Here is a 24,448-nt window from a genome sequence, read left to right on the forward strand (position 1 = left end):
TATATATATATATATACACATATATGTACATATATAGTCAAGTTATGTGATTTTTTAAATAATATTATTTTAACATATTTATACGACTGTAAGCGTATAAGTATACGGCTAAAAGCGTAAATTCCAAGTGAGTTGTTTATTCTTCGATTTTTCTTGGTGCTTTTCTCGATGGGATTTTCGTGTATCACGCACGCTTGAAGACATACCAAAAATAATATTTTTAAATTTTATTTCAATTAAAAGCATTATTCTTTTAGTCAAAAATACCACAAAAATTATACCATTTCTTTTTATAGAATAGCGTTTTTATTGTAAATATTATTATTGTAAATATTTACTGTGTATTACGTTTAATCAATACTGTAAGTTCGCTGTTTGTTTCCTCTGCTTCTGTTTTTCTTGGCGATCACGACTAAAAGCTTTAGGGATCAACGCCCTTCTATCTTTTACCGTTTTATCGTAAAACCAGTTGTAAGAAGACATTCTTTTATATAAGATATATTTTTGAAATGTTATTACTGGATTGTGTCTCTACTGAAAGCTTTAGAAGATTATCACTCTTTTATTTCGAAACAAAACTTCGACAAGAATCCAATTATGTACATTTATCCTACGAAATCATGATTTATATATCATAGAACTTTTTTTTTTAGGTAATAACTTCTTTTTGTAATTTTATACAAGATCGAATAAAACTTAAAACTCAAATAGAAAGAAGAGACGATAAAGTACAGCTACATCTTTCCTTCGCGTATCCTCGCAATAAACTCGTTCAAGGCGACAGTAATACGTCTCGCAGAAATTTAAATTTCACTTAATTTGACGTTGTAAACTAGAAGTATATATATACTTCGTCTTCTCCGCGTATCACGGTACGATTAGGTGTTCTGGAATTGATGCAATCGAGCGGGATCTGAACGCCGTACGAGAGCTACGTTGAATGGATAATGTCGCGAAGGAAACACAGCCCTCTCCTCTCCTATCGCGAGTTTCTCGTCGAGTTTTCGGTACATCTGCTAAGCGCATTACGGGATAAAGAGGAGTTTCCCCATCTTACTGATGTTCGCCCGGGAAAGGCGTACGCTTTACAAGGGATTTCTTCATCGTCCTTACGCCTCCAGTCGCATTACATATTGCACACTACCTCCTTATAATTGATAGCCTGTTCTATGACGTATCGCCATAGATCCGCGCGCGCGAGTGGTTTTTCTTGTCCTTTAAAATTTTTATCAAACTTTCAAAGGAGCGAAAGATAGCTCTTTCGTCATTAATATTACTTCACTTTTCTCCGAACGAATATTTCATTCCCGATAGCTCACGCGATAATAGACTTGGCAGAATTGAAAAGCTCGGAGAAGTATTATTTATGAAATAATTAATAGAAATCTTTTTACGCGACGGTTCTTACTTCGAAATTTCTGACGCGCGTTCATTATTCATCTCGCGAGGACTGAGAAAAGCACTTTTCGCGAAGCGCGTCCGCGCGATTCGCTGATAAATCCAGACATTTCCCGAAAAGCGCGACAAAGTACTCGGGACACCTATTTCGTCGAATTTCGTCGCCATGCATAGAGCCGTGGAAAAGGTGTTTTCTGGCGACGCAGCCCCGGGCGCGCGCCCGCGTGATAAAACGCACAATATTTCCCTATCACGCAAACGCGGTCGACTGGAATAAATTAAGCGTCCTCGCAAATTTTCGGAAATGCCGGCGGAGGGTGCCGTGCGATATAATGAAGAGCTACAGCGACATTAACATTCTATATTGCCGCGTGTAGAAAGAGAAAGGCGGCCGTCCGCGTCGTCGTAACCGCGTCGCGCGTTGCGCGCGGTGCGGTTAGCGCGTGCTGTATCCGGAAATAGCGGGAAGCGAAAAACGTGCCCGCGCGCGCGCGGCTCAACCGTGAGTAATCACCGTGCAAATCCCCCACGATTTATACCTTGTTTCGTATTCCCGCCGTCCTTTGCGCGACGAGCAGGTCCATTCAAGTTTGATAAGTAACTGCCAGACTTGTCGTGGTAACTTGCTCTGCCTTCGTTGCAACGACGCGAAAAGCAACGATATATGTACGTGTACATACGTGTAAAAAAAAGTTCACGTATATGGAGAATTAATAAGAAGAAACATGTTGGAAAGTCAATTTTCCCAGCTCTTGCCGATCTCTCGACAATTATTGTTCCTCTTATCACTAATCCCTGATTTTTGTGTATCCTCTGCGTTGCAATTTTAACAAAAGTATTTTCAGTTTGTGTTTTATCCATATTTCAAAATATCAATATATATATATATATATATATATATATATGTATATACATAGAGTGTCCCCGTATAAGTGGCCACCCCTTTTTATCTCGTAAACTAATAGAGATAGACCTAATAAATATAATATCAAATTAAATGACTCTGACTAAACTTTATTGTAAGCAAAGTGATCACTTAAAAATATTATCGTTACTTTCGGATTTAACGTAGCTTTTTGCTTGAAACAGAACCGTATTATCGCGTTATTAAATTAATAATCAATTTAATAAGTACTAATGCTCACTTGCATCTTATAAATTCTCCCTCCCCTCCAAATATTTTTTGCAACAAATATTTTTTAGCATTCATTTCGCGTCGCGGGGGAGGGGGGATTTATTAGACGCAAGTGATCAGAATTTATTAAATTGATTATCAATTTAATAACGTGATAATACGGTTCTGTTTCAAGCAAAAAGCTGTGTTAAATCCGAAAGTAACGGCACGCAGTTCGTACCGTTGAAGCTAGAATACGTATGTAAAATTCACATAGAAATATTAGAAGCCCCAAGATCCTGCTATGACCGTTCATTGGCCTTCCGTAGGGATCTTATTTCAAAATATCATTTTTGTTTCTATACTACTGCAACGTGTATGACCGAATAAATCAAACACTTATGCATACGTATTAAAATAAGTTCAAGTTTTCTTTCCATCTCTGCGCTAAGAAAGAATTAAGAAACACACAGAGAAGAAAAATTGTTCGTTTCATCTATCGAAGCTTTAGACAATTGTAAGAGAAAAAAATAAACATAGAAAATAATAAACCACCTGCGTCTAAAATCAATTTTTCAGATTGAAGAAGATAATAAATAATTTCACAATTTTAAAATATAGGTAGAAACAGATGAAATTTTGTAAATACATATTTCTATAAACATACAAAAAGATTGAAAAGATCTTACTGAGTTAATTATTATCATGAGCATTGATACTCGCAATGTTTAATGACAGCAGAATTTTAACATTTTATACGATTGTGAAAAATTCTGTCAATTCACAAAGATTCCATTTTAATAATTAAAAATATTTTCTCAAAGAATATTACCTCTCTATGAATACAGAACTGTAAAATTTTCCAGATAAATTCCAAAAGAACGTGCAGAGTTTATATAAATATATATGCAAAATATATGTCTTTCTCTCCTTTTTGTACCAGTTGCAATCACTCTTAAAAGTCAATGTAATTTCGAGATTTCTGGTAAACCCTTGACGTACCTTCACGTATCTTAATCGTTCGTTTGAACGTAGAAATGCTTTGTACGTAGAAGGTTGTTCACGTTTCTGCCACAAAGCGGAAACCGTTAAACGAAAAGGTCAGCGGACCGAAGACGGAAACGGAATCGTCATTCGGTTCATGACGACCCAAGTTTCAAAATTGTTAATCCATATATAGTGCGCATTCTGATCCGAAGTCTCTCCCGGCTATGAGGGAATTTCGTTTCGCTTTGATAAATAACGACCGACGTGCCGGCGGAGTCTTCTTCTCTTCCTTTCGAGACGGGTGAGAGGGAAAGGACTATATAACGGCGACACACGTGTGCACGTAAAGGACATACTCACCGTTGAGAACGTGGACCGCGACGGTGGTCTTGGCTTTGCCGGGCACCAAGCAGCTATAGTTCCCTGCGTGCCTGGGGCTGGCTCTCTCCACGATGAGAGTACTGACGATCACAAGGACCTCCTTGCCCGCTGAGATCTCTGTCGTTCTGTTCTCGCTGGAAACGAGAGAGATCGGGCCGTGAGTTTCTATATCCACATCTTTCCTTCCTGTCCGGTTTACGTATCGCCTTGATACACAAGCGGGACTCCACGCGAATATACAGGATGTTCTTGTGTTCTTTTGGCTACGATTTTTTAAATATAAAGTCTAATTTTAATCTTAAAGCACAACAATTTTACTTGGTGCCATTTTACAAAACTTAAGTAAATTTATTGTTTAAATAGAGAAAATTAAGTATTTTCTCTTTCTAATCCTTAAATTTAAATTCCTAATTCCAAAATGTCACCTTTTTAAAGCTATTTATTACAAGTTAAAATATAATTGTTAATTAATCAAATGAAACTTATAATGGATGTTATTATTTCTACATGTGATTCCATAAAATAGAGTTTTTATATTAAAATATTTACATGTTAAATTAAAATTTCATTTTTAAATTAGATTAAGAACAAAATTTCGATATCTATTCGCGGTTCTAAAGATTAATTTTTAATAATTATAGATTTAATCGTAAATTATTACCTTATTTTTGCTATATAAATGTGTGAAAATAAATGAGCTCTGAGGAATTTATGTCAGAACACTCTGTATATTTACGTTAAGTAGTTTATGTATATTATTGTCAGGTAGCTACGCGAAGACGAGAAGCGAAGATAATTTCGTTCGGTGGACATAGAATGCCGTTGGAGAAATTCCTAATCTGCTGCATGTCGATTTAGACCATTTAGACCAGACGTTACCCGCTGATTTCATTAAGAAACTCGTTTCACGACTGAATTTATCGTGAGAGTATATATTCGAATAGGAACGTATATTTCACAGACAGATGTAACTGACAGATTATTTCTGTCTGTGAACAGCGAACGGAAATTTTGTTTTCCAATATCATTTAAAATTATTTGTGAAATGCGTAAAGATCATTATTTCTTCACATATAAAAAATTTAAAAAATTGAGATTTGTAATTATATTAATTATTATTTGTAGTAATTATATTTAATTAAATAAAAAGTTGTCTAACATTTTATATTCTAATCTTTAACGCATCAGGTTTATAAACATATCTAATAATTAAGGTTCATATCTGTTTATATGTAAAAGTTAAAATAAATAAAAGCCTTTAAAATTTTGTTTGAAGAAAATATCATGCAAAAAAGAACTTATTGTTAGATTAGAAATCTTTTTTCAAGGCTGATATCAGACACTATTACAACAACGCTGTATCGTTCAGACGTATATCTCACACTTTTCTTCGTAAATTTGATATCAGGGAGCTATCGATATGAAGTGTTTATAGAGTACACAAAGATGTTCGCTCCTACGTGGGGGGAGAAATTGTAGAACTGTAAAGTGGGGTACGATCGTGTTTGCTCCGAGCGTGAATATTCGCCTATATTCCAAGCGTGCATTTTAACGCCTTACTGCTCCGAGTTTCTAACAGAAAATCTATGAAGATTATTATTTTTAGTATATGAATAAAAATATTTCAATATTTTATCTTTTTACAAAATTGCGCTAATAAAAAGAATCTATATCCGCATATATTATGTATATCTACATATATTATATACATTATAAAATATATTCATTTTCGAAAAATTTTGATAACTTTATAATTTTTATATTTATTCCGAAACCTGCGATTAAAAATAAGAATGAGACGACCTTCTATCTTATACGTACGAGAATAGTGTAAAATTTTTAGATATCTCAATTTTCGTTTAGAATTAAGGAGCAGAAGGTAAAATGTAGAAAATCATGGAAACGGTAGGATGAGAAATCTTCGCTCTTTATGGAATTGTAGATCTCAAAAAAATCTCGCACTTAACTTATCTATTTCAGAATCGATAATTTAATTAAAAACCTGCTTTATGTAAGAACTGCAGCAGAATCGTTCGGGAAAAGTTATAAGACGTCGTTTCTTTTATAAAACTGCGCAGGATCTCGTATCTCCTTAATTGATTATGACATATTCACGGCAATATTAAGATGCAAATTCATGAGACACTCGTTTTAGCGTTAGAACCATGGCACACAGAAAAACTTAAGCAGTATGACGTAAGCAATAAAGAAATCAACATATTGGATTTTTGGTAGTCATGTAACTTCGACGCTAGCGTCAAAAAAAGAAGCTGGATTTTCACAGTTTCAACGTCAAAAGCTGTTGTTGTTTTGTTTTAAACATTTTAGAAACGAATTATACGATTGACATTAAACTTGATGTTGCCGCTTTTCGTGCAAGCCAACTATGAGCACGTAATTTTGACGCTAAAAATGAACGTCGAACGTCAGCATGAAAAGGCACCTTAAGGTGCAAATTCATGAAACGCTCGTTTTAGCGTTAGGACCATGACACACAGAAAAACTTAAGCAATAAAACGTAAGCAGTAAAGAAAACATGTTGGATTTTTGGTAGCCATGTGACTTCGACGCTAGCGTTAAAAAAAGAAACTGAATTTTCTCAGCTTTAACATCAAAGCTGTTGTTGTTTTGTTTTAAAAACGAATTATACGATTGACATTAAATTTGATGTTGCCGCTTTTCGTGCAAGCCAACTATGATCACGTAATTTTGACGCTAAAAATGAGCGTCGAACGTCAGCATGAAAAGACACCTTTATTCATTTTTATGTTTTGCCAATAATGCATTGACATTGGCATTGGTATTAAATTGAATAGATTCAGAAAACCAAACATGAGAAATACTGAATCATTGCGAGATTTTCAGTATAAAGACTTATATATTTTTTAAATTAATTACGATGAAAAAATTCTTCGCACAATTTTCTCGAATTTAGCGCTAAATATGAAATACAAATATGGCTATAAGACTTTATTTATAAAAATAATGCTATGATGAATAACAAAAGAAATGATACACCGAGGATGAAGAGTAATGCGAATTTGCAGATAGCGTTTTTAAAGAAAAGTCGCAATGATAAATGCGTTACTGGATAGTCTAGCTCTAGGGGAAGCTTATTTTCTGAAATAACACAATCTAGATAGAAAAAGCGATCGCAGCTAACCCAAATCGGAAACAAACGGTCGCAATATTCAACGACGGTTTGTTCCAAGCATTTACCTAATGTCCTCTGTAAGCGTCTCGTCTCCTCTAGTCCAAACGACGGACTCGTTGAGCGACTCGAGCACGTCTCTCGCCTCACACCTGAGCCTGAGGACACTGCCTGCTTTCAGATGTCTTTCCTTGGAAACTATACGTCCGGAATCGTCGCTGATCGTCAGTGTTGGTGCTGCAACACGAAACATTAGGTATTAATCAGTATTGATTGCTACTTATAGATAGTGTTCTAAATGTTCGCCTGAACAATAATTTAAATAAATTTCAATTTAAATTTTAATAAAATTTTATAATATAATATACGTAACTACTTTTCAATAAGCAATATTTGCATGTAATTAATTAATATTCTTTTTTAGTTAATATTCTGTATAACTTGGAATAAGATAAATCGAGTTAAAAAGAAAAGCTACACACACACACACCAAATTTTTATATAATAACTAATGTAAATTTACATTATATTGATATATCAATAGTTTTTAATAATAAAATCTAAAATAGTTATTGTTTTCCTTAAAAACACCAAAAGTAACTTGAGCGCAGAAATAGAATATATTTTTTCATTTAAATAACATCGCAAATACGAAATACGTATCTAAAAAATGTCAGACAATTACAATACAGCATAACGTAGGCATATATTCATACAGATAAATGCGAAGAAGCAGCACAAGAGAAAAATTCACTGCAACCACGCCTCTCGTTCGGAAATTCTTTACTAAAAGAAAAAGGGGATATGGAGCATATAACCCCTGGCGTATAACATCAACTTCCGCTTCAGTTAGACGGACGCCAAAGCAAAACGCATCGACCTGCGGTTACATCATCCATATCGATAAAAGCTGTCGGCAAAAAGCTTTCCCTCCAATGCACTGGACGTCCGCTTGGGCGCGAGTTTTCGAGCGAGGGAATTGGGAGCGGATTGTTCGTGACCAGATGCGTAAACGCGTCTCGGAAACGTGCGCCAGTTCGACTTTCCTCCCGGCTTGCGTAGAATCGGCACGTTTGCAAAAATAGAGTCTCGCAAACGAAAGAATCGCAAGCGAGCCCGATGTTGAAATTCAGTACAACCGTCCAACAACGATTCTCAAGTCGGTTGCTATGCAAATTTGATGATATCAACTCACTCCCGATACCTCTTTCTCTCTCTCTCGTCCTTTTTCCGATCGTTTTTGTTCCGTTTACATGTTATCGGCTTTTGTAAATTGCATATTGTAAGTAGCAGTTGATAACATTATGTGGTGCTAGAATGGAAATTCCACAATCAACAATCTACGTTTCATTAAAGATTTTTAAGAAATAATAATTCGATAATGTTTAACTTAATATTTTAAGGATTATAATTTAATATTTCATGGATATGTAATTATAATTTATAATTTATTAAAATTCAAAAATCTGCGAACAGAGATAAAAAATTTTGGAATTCATATAATTTCAACATATTTCATAATATTATTTTAATCCGTTTGATTATTACTTCAGAAAATAAACGCATGTGCGTTTTGTTATTTTCATTTAGATACTTATATTTCAATTACATTCATTAATTTCATCTTGGTTAAATTTACAATATATTATAATGCAGCAAAAAATCAGAGAAAATATACGTAATGCATATTAAAATTTATAATATATAAAATTATAAAAGTTTTAGATTATGATCTTATATATTTTTAGTTTTTTTATATTTGGTTATTCTTAAATCTAAAGATTCAGAGAGTAATTAATTTACTAATATATGTAATTAAAATTATGTTTTTATTTTCTGTTGTCTTAACGTAACGTTTCTCAAATCACAAATGGATCACGAATTTTTATATTCATACATATAAAATTATATTAAACATTAAAAAATTTAACGTATAACATATAAACAAATTATTTAACATTATTAAATTAATCACGGAATATATTCTTACTTATATATAAATTTAAGCCTGAAACTCTGTGTCTATTTGTCGGAGATAGTTAGGCTAAGAATTCGAGTGAATATTAAAAGAAAATCTTTCAACTATTTTTCATAATTTTAATAACTTACAATGAAAAATAACGAGGAATTTTATTGAGCTTTCTCTTCTTCATTTAAAACGGGACGCTTTGACTTATAATGCAAAGGTACTTTTACTAAGGATGAATATTCTACTTTAATTAATTCAAGGAATCTTTAATGTGTTTCATATTTTCGATATTAACGCCATTTCAATGTTAAACTAAATGACAAAGCAGATGAAATCAAACGAATATGAACGAGTCAGTGGCGCGAATAATTGCAAATCTAAAGTTTCAGGCAATGAATTATCAGATTAAGATAACTTAATACGATTGGTTACGTGAGTACAAGTTACAATAGAGTGCTTTCAACGCACTTGCTGAAACACTCGGGCAATCCCTTGATTAATGTTCGCGATACCGAGGATGCGACACGACGAAACCACTTAGGGTGAAATGAAGCTGTCAAGCAGGAGACCCAGCTCAATACATGAGTGCCTTTGTGCCGGTAAAAGCGAGAATTCGAAAGTTAAAGGGACATCGCGGCGGAATGGGCTTTAACTACCTGATGCACTTTGGGGGTCAGATGAACTTTACGCTGATATTCTCGTACAACTTTAAAATATTCTTGAACATATATGAGTTTAAAAGTATTTACTTTCTCAGACGTTTATAAATTAAACATTTAATATATAACATAATAATTTTCAGATATAATCTTTTTCCATGTATAATCTTAAAAAAAAAAAAAAAAAAACCCAATTTACTTATAAAAGAATCTCAGAAATTAAAAATTTTAGAATTACTCTCTGAATTTCTAGATTTAAGAATAATCAAATGAAAAAGGTAAAAATATATAAGAACATGATCTAAAACTTTTATAATTTTATATATTATAAATTTAAAAAAATCTCATAAGTCGTAGCTTCAACGACTGAATGCACTAAAAGAATACGTCAAATGTAAACAAGAAAATATACATTTAATATTATTAAAGTTTTAAAATTAAATATAAAAGTAAAAAATTCTTAAAATAATAATAAATTGTTATCTTAGGAAAAAAAGATATCATCATAAAATAACGTTTAGGCTTATTTGATGCTAATATCGTTAGAAGACATGCTTCACATAATAAGGTACACAAATGGATCACTTATAAATATAAGCGGAATGGACAATTCATCATGCAATGAGCACTTAGCAAAACTCTTCTGACGGATCACAATATACCGGATAAAAGATTATAATTATTTTAAATACAATCATCGAGAAGTTGTTGACAATTTTACCGCATCTCTTCTCACGATAAAAATACAAAATATCTACTAACAATTATTTCATGATTAATAAGATTATATTTTAGAATTGACATTAATTATTAATTAATACAAAAATTATCATTATGTGTGATAAATATTTAAAATATTATACTTCAAAAAATAAAAAATATATACAAATTATTATTATTTCAAAAATAAGTAAATAGTTAATGTATTAAAATATATTAATATTTGAATTTTATAGTAAACTATATTATTATAGGAAAATAACTTAGTGCTTTTCAAGAAAAATTAAATTGATAAAATGAATAAATTTCTTAATTTCTTAGTATGAATGATGAACCAATAATCTAAATTAAAAACCGATTTCATTAAACTTTTTCTCTACTTTGGCAATCATAAAATATTTATGTGATAATAAAGTAAAGTATTTATTAAGAGTTCTTTTTAATCATGATTATCCATAATAAACAAGTAATCGCATTTCGATTCGTGCATTTAATGCGCAGATTCAATTTTCGAGTTGTCGATTAACGTTCACATACTGTGCTCCGGATTCAGTCTGGCAAATAATCTCCGTGCGAACGACGGCTGTCATTCTCACTCGCCGTTGGAAACTACCGTTCGCGGTCGGCCGTGGCGCCTTTTTTTTAAGCTTAAGTAATTACATAATATCTGGCTGAAGTCGTTGACATATTTCTAACTCGCTCGGCGTTAAAAGCTTCACGGGATATCGACAGTTCGGCTCGCGCGTGAACGTTTTCGGGCGAATCTTTCCTTCCGATGAGAACAGACGCTGCGGAATTCGATGGAGAATTTAATCCAGTCCCAAACGGAATTGAGGGAGAAAAAGATTGAGAGAGGAAGGGAATGAGAGAGAGAGAAAGAAACAGAGACAGAGGCAGAGGAAGAAAGAAGAGGAGGAAAAAAAAGAGATTCGGCGGAAGAACTGATGCCGCGCGCGTCTGTAATTTCTTTTGGCGGATCATTTTTTAAGCTCCTTTGGGACGAATAGTTAGGGGGGAAAAGGGCGACGAATGCGGAGGTGGGCAATCGGTCGCTTGCTCCCCCCGGGGAAAACGCCGAAGTCGAAGTTGCCAGGAGGATAGTATTATTTAAATTGGATTCCGCGATTCCGCGCGACTTCGATCTACCGTCCGCACTCAAACTTCGTCACTTTTTCGTTCCCACGAGTTTACGCGCCGCTTATTAAAATCCCTCATGGCTGGGATGGAGCCGATTTCAGAGAGACATTTGGGGAAGTGCAGCCGCCAGTACCTTAAAGTTTACTCTTTATCCGAAACTTTGTGTCGCGAGGAGTCTAAAAGATGTCAAAAAGACGTCATAATCTTTTAGCGATCCTTAAGATGTCTTTTACATATTTTTGTGCTCATCCGAGTCAGATCTTTTAGATCTCAGTTTTTGTTTAATACAAAAATTATTCTATTGATTTGATAACAAAACCATTTTAATTAATCATTTTTATTTAAATCAGACAAAAATTGAAATGTTTTAGACCTTAGCTTTTGTTTAGTACAAAAATTATTTTATCGAATTAATAACCAAACTACTGTAATTAATCATTTTTATCTAAATCAGACAAAAATTGAAATCGATTAAATCTTAGTTTTTGTTTTGTACAAAAACGTTATTGATTTGATAACAAAACTATTGTATTTAATCATTTTTAATAAAAACTTAAATACCCATTACGAAATAAAAAACGTACGGCTTCAAAGAGAAGCTCTCATCAATCTGATTGAGTGCATTGAAACGCAAGAGCTGCAAAAATGTTTGCTATGCAATATCGTCTATTTCAATCAAATAAAATCGAGAATTTTATTTTCCAGATGCTGCTGCGGTGTGTTAAAAAAATATGAATGACACCAATGAAATATTTGAATATTGCAACACTGCGACTTTCATATTAAACTATCCAATAAATGCGGTATTAGCAATTCCGGTATAGCTAATCTTTATCTACGCTTTTAGCGTAAATTAATCCGCTCTTAAACAGAATAGATTTTACCGAGTTAAACGCAATATTGTAGCCACAAGTACACGCATGATTTCTTTTCCATGTTTCCACATGCATTTGTAATTTAAACAAGTAAAAATTATGAAATATCGCGCATCGTGCAATATCATTCAGTAATTTCAAATAAAATTTTATTATTTATTTTTCAGTGTTTCTATTTAAAAAATTTTCGCAAAATTAGTTGCATTTACCAAGTAAAATGTCATATGCAATTTTTGATATTATTTTTGTAATTCAATAACAATTAAATTAATATGACATTACATCGCGTGTGTTACACAATATTTTAAATAATAATGTATTTATTTAAATTCAGTGCAAAATATTTTTAATTGTCAATAATAGATTAAAAATAATCAAATATTTATTTTCTCTCTTCTAACTTCTCTTATATAAATCCTTATATAAGTTTGTTTAGAAAAAGTTCATAAAAATTCAAAATGTGTGTGTGTAATATATTTATAACATGGAATATATAAATATCCAGCTATAAATATACAAATTCATGAATATTTCACAAGCCTCTACTTAAATTAAAAATTGATAGTTATAAAATTTTGAATATTTATTGGTTTTATTGATACAGAATGCATTCTGTTGATGTAACTTACAAGGGAACCTCGCGAAGTGTTAAATTCTGATTTTAACGAAACTTTTTACACATGTAGGTTAACTAAATAGATGAATTTAGAAAATAGGACTTGGGGCACAAAAACGGTTTTAAGGGGTGAAAGCACTTATATGTAAATTAAATTTTATTTTTTTTTCGTTATATCTCAAAAACTATTTAAGATATCAAAAAATGTTTTATACAAAAGTTTTACAGTAAATTCATATCTTTTCACTTACGGCATCATTAAAAGAAAAGAATTTATTTACAAAAATTTTCAAAAATTAAAAAAAAAAGATTATTTTTCAAAACTGTTATTGACGTAAATGAATGCATATGATTTTGTCGCAAAACTTTTGTGTAAAACATTTTTTAATATCTCGAATAGTTTTCAAGATATAATAAAAAAAAAGAAATCACCAAAATATAAAGACAATGATTTCAAAATCATTTTTCCGCTGCAACTGATATTTTCTAAATTCATCTCTTTAATTACGTTATCTATATGTATGTAAAGTTTTATTAAAATCAGACTTACGATAACTTCACGATAAACAAATTTCACAGTGATTCTATAGCAGCGCACCATTAGCAAAATTGTTTGCATTGTTTCATCTCAGATATTGTAATTTAATTACATTTTAATTATATTATAATTAAATAAAGTTAGTAACACAGAAAAAATTGCAATGAAATATTTTGAATAAGAAATATAAATTTAGCGAAAAAATGTTTGAAACAAAGATCATAACATTATTTCCTGTGCAAATCGTATATAATTTATGAAATATCGGATAATTCTAAAAGAGGATAGAATATCCTCTTAAAAGATTTTTTTCACAAAAACAAATCACTCTTAATAAATGATTTAATAAATCACTTGATACGAAGACACGTGTCATAAATATCATCGCGGCTTTCACAATATAACAAATGGAGTCAGATGAATATTGGTTCAACCTTAATATTAATCATATCAATGATCGATGGATATCTAACATGATGTATCTATCTCTTTACGATTGATCGTCCATTTTCGAAACGTTCCGGCTATGTCAACTATGTAGTCTCATAAAGTATAAGATTTGTCAAACATGTATTTTGATTATTTTACTTATAGATTACATCGAAAGTCTGTCAATGTATAAAATATTTTCCCAGCCTTTCATCAATCTTAAATATTATATTTTTTTAACAACGAAAGAATTCTTATTCAGAAAGTTTCCAAATTTGAAATATTAGATATTTCGGTAATATTTCGGTAAGCACTAGTTCAAACATAATTGACTTAAAATTATTCAAAAAATAAATTTTATTATTTGATCCCAAAACATTTAGTTTAATAAAATTTTCGAATTTTTAATAATAATAAATTCAGTAATTAATAATTATAATCTAAATGTTTATATAAAAACATCTGAAGAAATATTATAAATATATAGAATCTTTAAACATAAATTATATATTTTATGTCAAATATACATATATAATAATATGTATATTTGACAAAATTTTTTTAAAAACAACAAAAAATTTTTATGTAAAAAAAGTCAGTCAAATTCAATAGTATTTTTACTATGTATAAAAAACGGAAAATATTCCCATCGTTAAAACCAATGGCACTCAACAAAAGAAAAATTTTTTATATCACAGTATCATTTTTTTATACCACAGTACAATGCTTTTTCTAATCGTCTCTCGTTCACGTTCTTCGCACGTTCACGTATCTTCGTTCTTTTTGAAATTAAGCGTTCAAATACGCTTTGTATTAAAATGCATCCCAATGCAATTGTAGAGCTCGGTACAAAAACCAGTCAAATCCATTTTTTTACACTTACTATAGTATTAATAAAAACTACTTTGCTAAGTAATGCAAAATATTTTACAAAAATCGTTGAAATAAGTAAAGATTACTTTTACAGTTACAGTTGTTACAGTTGTTTATTATACCAAATTATGAGTAATGCTTGGTTAAATCTGTTCTAAAAATAATTTCCGCTAAAAAAATGAAGCTAACTAGTTTTTGTATCAAACTCTTTGTTTGTTACTTGCTATCAACGATATTGTGTCATTTTATTTTTATTATACATTAGATTTACAAAGCTACTAGAGTGACGCAATAGCACTGATAGTGTGCTCCCCGAAGTATCTTATGTATATTGTATGTATATCTTTGACGAAATTTTTTTTCTACTCAAACAATTTTGAGGAAAAATTTTTCTTACCGTGATACTCTTCCTACAATATTAATAAAAGATCGAAAATTTATTTCGAAGCTAATTTTAAAATCTAATAGAATTAAAAAGTCGAATCAGTATATTGCTAAAATTACCTTTTCATAAACGTTCCTAACTATTCTTATAAATTAATATTGTAAAAAAGTTATTTTTACAAATACAAAAATATAATTTTCTATTAGTTAAAACTTCATTAATAATTCATAAAACGATTAATGATTTAACATATTTTGAAATTCAATTGACAATGGTTGCGCTACGTATAGAATTTAATTAAGAGATTAATGCGTTCTTCTTATCAATATTTTCACTTTATTTATGGCAATTTCCGCTTGTTGATTTTTCAATCCCTAAATTTCTTTGCCCGCGCGTTAAATAAGCTCAGGAGAAATATGTTTGCTCTCTTTATTCGTCCTTGTTTGCGTGCTCCTTAATAAGAGCCATTTTGCGCGTCGCAGGACCTGCTCGCAGTCGTAGCTTATTTAGCCAGCTGTAAAAACAGATCACATTTCCGCGCTAAAACTAACTTGCGTAAAAGCTGATTCACGCTGCACAAAGTAACTCTGTCGCTGGATTTGTCTTCTGATTCCACTTTTCAAGTCAATAGCGAAAAACAAATCCTATTTTTGTCCTTGTAGAATACACAAGATATTTGCAGGATATACAAGTTGGCAAATACTGACTAATTGGTCTATTATTTATTGTAAAAATAAAATAAGCAAAAGAAGAAATATTTTCGATGCTTACTAAAACCACCTGATAATTACTCACATGACATTTCTATAAATAATTTCTAAATTCACTTACAGGTATTAGATTAACAAACGTAATTCCCTCTCTTGATCCGTGATATTCATAATACGTGGAAATATTCTGTTCTCACAAAACTCTTCGACTATTCTCTGTTATTACTCGGTAGTCTTTTGTTTAATTTTGGGATAAAGTAGATTAAAACTTCGTTCATCGCGGTGAAACACGTACTATTTCTTGCATTCAATTTGTATGGAACGTTAACGAGAGTATCAAAGGCTCAGAAGTGTTAATATTTTCTTAGGATATTATTTAAATTACAGGTAAAAGTTTAGTATTACGGATAAATGTCGCTCGAAAATCTCGCTGGATTCACTACGTTGAAAATACTGTTGCTCTTCCAGTTGAAATCCTTCAACAGTTGACCCTCTCCCTTGTAGTTTCACGTTTAATCTTGAGATATAATGGATTAAAACTCTGTGCCTGTGCTGTGTCACAGTATTTTGCGATGTCGAGCTCGTTATACGAGACGCGCGCGTGGGAGGATCGAAGAGAATGGACGGCAGGTCGACGAGTTTCGGTGTATTTTAGCAAAAGGGCGGAAAGGACCGCGTGAGGAGAGTCACGCGGGAAAGTAATTTCATCCTCCACACACTCGCGGAAGCGGAAACGCACGGGCTGGGATCTACGTTACGGCATATAATGAAACGGCGCTGCGCAGTGCATTTCGAATTTCCGAAAGTTCATTCCGCTCATTGCTCTACGACCCACTGCAGTTGCAACGAGGCCAGATTGCGCGACACGCGATCCTCTTTCTTTTTCCTTCAATCTATTTTATTACCTTTCTGTTTCATGTCGTCGGCGGTGTCATGATGTGTCCGATTTATGCGTTTTACGCGAAAAGAAAAGAAATATATATACGTATATACATGTATATATACATATATACATAACACGCCAAGCTCCGAAATCCCTACTTAAATGAATAAATAATTACCATACACATTTACGTTGAATAATGTGTGAGAGAGTTTGCGAAAATATTTTATGAGATGAGATGAGAGAGTAGAGAGATAGTTGGTTGGGAGGGGCTGTTACCATGTATCTCTCCTTTATAACGATTACAATTTAGATTAATTCAATTTAGTTGAATATTAAAATATTGATAACGTTTAAATTATAAGTCATCAACAATAAAAGAATTTATTTCTAATATTAACAAATTAGATAACAATATCTATTTAATTAATATTGTATTAATATAAGAATTACATGCAAGCGTATCATAATAAAAAATCTGTAAAAAAAATGTAAGAATTTAAACATACGACAAAATGATAAGAATATATTTTATTACTTATAATAATGCAATGTGCTCTTCAATTTTACTATTATACATAATTTCTTATGTATACTTATAAAATATTTATAAAATAAAAAGTAATGCATTTTAAGAATTTATAAGTACATTTTATAGACTGCAAATAAATATACAAAACTTGTATACATCTTGTTATGTTTGTAACAACAACACAAATAACTAATATCACATGTATATTACAAAGTTATAAAAAAGAATGACATCTAAATATTGTAGATCTTTAAAATCCCAAGTCATCTATTTCTAGTTTATATTCGAGAATCACGCATTACTATTTGATCGATTAGACCTCGAATCAAATCGTAAAAATGAAGATCCATCATAAAACCGCGATAATAAATGCAGATCTCCTATCAAACTAAACGCAACTGATGCGCGCGATTGGCCTTAAACCACGGAAGCAATATTTTTTCATTACGGCTTTCACGTCCTTTTCCCGCGCTGTCATTTCGAAAAAATATTTCGCCGCGTAGTCGTAGTTATAACTTCGCCGCAGAGAGGCGTATCATATAAGTCACATCGACACACGATCATTCATTGACGGAAAGGGGTAAGATCGATAGCCGAAGAAATACCGCAGGGTTGCATACTACGATGACGATGATAGATGTAAGGAGGGAGAGTTTCGATTTGAGTAGCGAGGAGAAGGTGTGTAACGACGTCGCTCTATATCCGGGCTTGTTCTGTCCTACTTCTCTCGTTTCTGGAGGGGCGGCTTTTGCTCACTCTTGCTTGCCGATTCTCCTCCGGATCGGATCAGATTACCAGCCACGCTGAGGCGCTTTATCCCGAGAAATGCGGGTTTCCATTGCACCGGAATCGGCAACGTAACGGGATTGGGGGTAACGACGAGCGATGCAATACCGGCTTCGTACGCTCCCACGTTTTGTGTCCCCCCCCCCGCCCGCCCCTACCCACTTTTCCCCCATCCGCGTTCGTTCTTCCCATCTGTCCTTTTCTTGGTTTAACATACGATCCGGCCAGCCTCCTTCGTTTCTCTTTGGCGCCCGAACGATTTCGTGCCCGAATAGGATTCTCCTGCGGCGGGGTCGCAAGCAAACGATCCCTCAATTTATCCTCTTTTCAGGTCAAGACTTTTTCAGCTCACACGCGCGAAACATTTTGCACGTGCGCGACCTGAGTGCGAATTCTGCTCGGATTAATTAAGCTTGCACGAGGTTGAGCTTACTGTGCACCGTAGATGAAGCGATGAATATTTCAAGTTGGTATTCCAACAGGTAGCGGCTAATGCTGAAGCAGGTTTCACGTGTACAACCCTTGTCTTCTGTCACAATTGGGTCGTTATTATATAAAGTTTTTAAATGTATTAAGCTTGTGGTGATTAAGTTTACCGCATAAATTTACATTTAAAAATGTGGTAAATTTATGAATTTCGTTATTTCTTTCGTCGAAATCCATAGAATTTTAATACAATTTTTTACCAAAACTGATTACTTCAAATATTATAAATTAAAGGATTTGCCAATACAGATCAACCCACATTTTGTAACAACGGAAAAAATGAACTCTTAAATTAAAGTAGAGGAGAGTTGCCAAATGCGTACCGGTCTCATAAAGCGTACCTCTTCAATATTTTATAGTTCCACTTAATAAAAGCAACGTTTAGTAACAAACATATGAAATAAATAAGAAATGTATAAGATAGACAAAAAATGAACAAGTTACCTTTTGTTTTGTGCATGCTATCAACATTTTAAAAAAATCAGGTACAATTGATGTAAATTTTTTATCAATTTATATAACTGATACTAATTAATGTAATCATGTAATTTTTAATTGAATCGTTATTTTTTCCTAAAAAAAAGTTTTTAATAGCATATTTTACATTTATTGTATATATATTTACAATTATTATAAAAATTATATCAATATTTTTATCATCTCTGTCAAGTTTCCTAAATCGTACCTAATCTAACCGGCATAATCTTCTTATATCGTATCGGTACAATTTAAGAACACTAATGTATATCTTTATCTTTGGATCACATGATATAATCATTATTTATTTTAACACGATCGAAGTTATTCTGTAGCAAGTCTGTAGAGGAAAAAACCGTCATCCAGTTGCGTAATTACTTACTGGATCTTTGCTCATTTTCGGCGAACGCGGGCTTCCTTTATTCAAGCGTAAAAAGTAAGGTATATATGTATATATACCTTATTTTTTGACGTTTGCATTGAACTTTGATTTGACATTGGTTATATAGAGGAGCTCGACAAATTTTAAAAGCGAGAAATAGATACCAGCAAACGCTGTCTAGCGACAGTCTTATAATTATTCAGTAAAAGACAACTTTAATTTTCTAAAAATGATTGACTCTAAGTCGACTTACAGTCGACAGTTAAAATTGACAAAAACCAACCTAGAAATAGACGGCTTAATGTCGACTTTAATAGTCGGCTTTAACTTGACTGAAAAAAGTTGACTATTAGCCGGCAAATAGCCATTTGTGCTGTGTGGGAAGCCAAACAGCTATCGATTGTTTGATAAATTACAATTAAAGTAGGTATAATTAATTCAGAATTCTTTTATCAATCTTGTGTTTTTAATTATTTTCATTCATAAATTCAATAGTTTAGAAGGAGGTACTATTAATAAAACTCACAGGTACGATTTAGGCAATCGGTTTACTGAATTGTGCTTTTGACAGCATATGTTACAAAAAAGCCTAAAACAAATTAATTTGCTATTAGTGAAAGATTTAACAAGTAATATTAGATACCTTGAACATCAAGCTACAATTTCCAACGTTCGTTTGCATTCTAAATAGTACCAAATGTGAAATATAACAAAATAAAAATATCTTAAGTGGTACGCATTCGGCAACTCTCCCCTAATAAACTTTAAGTTCATTTTCTTCGTTTTTATAAAATATGAATTAATCCACTGTTACAGAAAGCCATTCAATCAAACTTCAGAAACTAAATATAATCTGATTAGTTATTTTATTAAAATATAATATTAAAAATTAAAAATAATCTGTTTAACGCGTATCAATAGTTCGTTTATTTCTTTTTGCACGTAATAATGTTAATGTTATGGTTTTATAAAGAGGTTACTCTAAACCTGATAAACGTAAATATACGCTGAAATTTTTTAAGTGCAGGCAGGATATTTTGAAATGAAGATTTTGTTTAGCTTGGATTGCGGGAAAAGTATAAATACGATCCACTTATAATTTGGCACTTTATTAATACATGTATTAAACTTGTTATGTTTAAAATTTTATTGAAAAATATTAATCTTTCGAGGAAATATAGCAATTTGCATATAACGTGCACAAAAACGATATATAAGATTCCGCCATTTTGGTTATTCTGAAACAAAAAATCGAAATAGTTTCATAAATTGAAACGTACTCCCTATTGCGTGACTGAGCTTTATTTCATTTTTTTTTAATTAACTGAAATAAACATGTTATTTTGGAAACTGAAAATGTTATCAACAAAATCGTCGGTCACGCGATAGGGAGTACATACAATTTAATTTATGAAACTATTTCAATTTTTTGTTTAAGAATAACCAAAATGGTGGAATCATGTACACCGTTTAAAAGTGCACGTTTTACGGATTGCTGTACTTCCTCGCGAGATTAATATTTTTCAATAAAATTTGAAACATAAAGTGCCAAATTACAAGTGGATCATATTTATACTTTTCCTGCAATCTAAGCTCAAAAAATCTTTATTTTTCAGGCTAGTCAAAAAGTATTCTACTCCACTTAACATTTCTTGTTAAAAATATCAGACAATTATAAAAGCTAAAAAATTACTTATCGCTTTATTTAAAATTTTAATTTTTACGAACTGATTCAAATTCACTTACCCGTAATAACGACATTGATTTTCTTAACCAGCGGCGGATGCGTGGCGACTTGGCACTGATACAACCCCGAGTCGCGCGGATTTGCGTATAATATCTGCAGTCTCCAATTGCTGGGATATCTGCGGGAATCAAACAAGAAAAGACAAGATGGTAGAAAATTGTTCGACTTAAGGGGTTCGAATAAAAAATAAACTAGCCACAAAAAATACATTCCCCGACGTCAGTAAAGCAGATACACTTGCAATTTGCAATGTAGTAACTGGGATGTGAATGGAGATAAATTGACATTTTATTTCCCAATAAAAAATCCTATAATAATACGCTCTGCTTCAGTGGACGGAGGGTAATGTCGCGGCGCGGAACCTCACGTTACAGCGTGGTCGATTCTGATTTTTATAGCGCATAAAACGGCTGATTTAATCCTAGCGAAGGAAAGGAGGACGAGAGCGGAGTTCCTCCCATCCAACGACGACGTTGAATTCATTCCGACGAATGGTAAAAATCAACGTAAGATGATAATTCGACTCTGACGATGCGATTACGTGGATGGCTGCCTGGGCCGCCGCGAATGATAACGAATTATGATAATAACATTGACAATTTCGCCGCTGAATTTCACTCATCGTTGCAATCGCGCAGCGTAATACCGTGAACTCCCACTTTAGAGATAATAAATTTAGGTATGCGACGAGATGATTCTGGCCTTGGTTATTTCTTTACAAAATTGATGTAGATAAATAGAGGAGGTCGCAACTTACCGAAAATTAAGACTGATTCTTTGGTCGTTACTGTACGGTATTCTGCCTACTGTCAACAGATGAAAGGACTCCTTATTATGCTGCACCCACGTTACCTGTAAACAAAAAGAAAACAACGTTATTATTAAATTAAAGTAAATCTTTTTATTGAATCATAGCGCATGATACATTTATCCTCATTATTTTTTTTGAAAATTAAATCACGTAATATTTTTCATATCTTTTATACAATCACTCAAAGATATTCAAATTTTTCAAACAATTATTGTGTGTGCGTGTGTGTGTTTTGTGCAATGTGTAATCTTCGAAACAAATACAACAGGCAGGAATATATCTCAAGAGATTGCACGCGCGCGCGTTGGTTGAAAATTAATAATTCCTTTTGCTCTTGGATTTCCAAAAAGGCAGCAAGCAATTTCTGCGGAGCTCCGTGCATGTCGGCAATAAATGCAGACAATTTACACGGAGCTCCGTATTCGCCCAGAGAAGTGTTGATTTGAGGTATGATTCGTTTACACGATACAATTATTAGATAACATTGTATAAAAATTAAATAATATCAAACTCGTTATGATTAGCTTCATTAGAAAACAGAGCAGAGATGGCAATTTATTTATTTCGAGGTTATTTTAAAAATAGTTGCAAAAAGAGAACTATGTTTCATTAGCTCTTCTCTTATTTTTATGCAAATTTTTTATCAGATTCCAGTCAATTTTCATTTCATGATCGTCGAATATTTGATAGTAGGGCATGCATGTTTTTGTCGTTCAAGTAAAGATTTGATAAGAATATCGCAATTTATTTTTAACTAAACGAAGATTTTCGAACGGATTATAATTGATTTCGCAATTGCTGTAGCAAAGTGCTAAAAAGTTACATAGTGCAATCTGGCCATTATGTTGTCTATAGCGACATTTCCGCTGTGTTCTCTTCCTGCACAAAGCTTTCTCTCGAGATTCGACCTCATATTATACGTGCCAACCAACGCAATAACGGGATATCGCAGGACAAGTTATCACGGTTTGTCATCGCGGATAAAAGTCTGTCTCTCGCGAAAACTTGAAGTCCGCGACGGAAACATTAACCGTCCGGGGGATTTTGTAGAACGCGCCGAATTATGTTATAGAGAACTTCCCGCCGAAGGGAGAACCGGGGAAAATAATTTCTGGGCGAATCGCGGACCACGGGCCCTTACGGTGCGTGTCTCCCGAATTAAATTTGTCGCTAGAAAAGTTATCCCGATGAAAGTCATCGAGTTCGAGAAGAGTCGCTTCAGTAATTTTTAGCATAATGGAATTAATGAGAGTTCTTCAACTTTTGTTTAAGGTAGGATGGCGTGACGCGAAGAAATCTGCGGAGATACCTTTATTAAAACCGATCAGATTCGGCTGTTATAAGTATTAAAAGTGCACTTGATATAATTCAAGATTACACAGTAAATGATTTCAATTTTATCATTTTCTAATTAAACATCGGTGAAATATGAACTATTATCTTCATTTCTATATTCTAAAAGTTTGAATTAACTTCACATACGTGTAATTCATAACGCGTATAATCCAATTTCTCCCTTCATTAAAATATCAAGTTACAAACAAAAAAATATCGGATCTTAATTTGAAACTCACAGTGTTTTTAGCTTGAATAATCCTATTCACCTTTCACCTTTCGAAGCGAAGTATTTTCGAGCCTGTGACATCATTCAGTATAGTCGCAAATGTACAATGCGTTTGGTGTAACAATTGATGTGCCCGTATCGTATAGAAATTATTTTCTCTACTTGAAAAGTCATAATTGCAAGTAAACATTTAACACAGACATATATTTCCTCGGACAATCATTCACTTCGACGTCTTATAAGTAGCCGTTTCACCAAAAGCGAACGACTTGGCAAATGGCGTGGGCGATATTTTATAATTAAATCCCCTTCGAGCTGTTTGCTATTCTTGGAGCACGTGCGGCGAATGTACACTACACGCATAACGCGTTATACTTCTCGTATGTCAAAGAAGGGGAGGGGGCAAATAGTGACAGGGGGCAAATAGTGTGACTTTAAATTTCTCCTCTTTCCTGCGTCTATTTTACCACTACTCGTTAATAGAAAGACAGTTCTCAAGTATCTAATCATCTTCTGATCAAACTAGCTAGCGGAGAAGTTTAAAATTTTGCATTCGTGAAATCAGGTAAACCTGGATCTTTTTTTGATATTCGAAGTTATATTTTCTTAATTGCTGAATCGTTGAATGAAATCTAATCTACTCTATGTCATCTTTTTCCTCTATTTTCATATAATTTCTGCTTGTATATTAATTTTATTCCTATCTCAGTAAAATTTTAAAGAAAAAAGTAGCTCCTGGGGCAAATAATAACAATTTTTAGTTGGATAAATAATGACAAGTCAAAAAGCTTTTTTAATATTTGAATATTATTTTTCTAATTAATTTGGGATATATGAG

The 24,448-nt window shown here is 32.6% G+C and overlaps 1 protein-coding gene across 1 annotated transcript in view; it reads right to left on the reverse strand.

Moving 5' to 3' along the window:
* The window catches only part of LOC105451861, a 294,443-nt gene that overhangs the window by 34,628 nt on the left and 235,367 nt on the right, over positions 1-24,448 (reverse strand). Inside the window, exons 6-9 of the mRNA XM_011692558.1 lie at positions 21,993-22,087; positions 21,235-21,353; positions 7,100-7,268; positions 3,860-4,014 (exon numbers count right to left, since the gene is read on the reverse strand). Of these exons, the coding sequence (XP_011690860.1) occupies positions 3,860-4,014; positions 7,100-7,268; positions 21,235-21,353; positions 21,993-22,087 (538 nt within the window). The remainder of the gene's footprint in view (positions 1-3,859; positions 4,015-7,099; positions 7,269-21,234; positions 21,354-21,992; positions 22,088-24,448) is intronic.

This window comes from Wasmannia auropunctata, unplaced genomic scaffold (assembly GCF_000956235.1).
Source record: "Wasmannia auropunctata unplaced genomic scaffold, wasmannia.A_1.0 LD336042.1, whole genome shotgun sequence".
Classification (NCBI taxonomy): domain Eukaryota; kingdom Metazoa; phylum Arthropoda; class Insecta; order Hymenoptera; family Formicidae; genus Wasmannia; species Wasmannia auropunctata.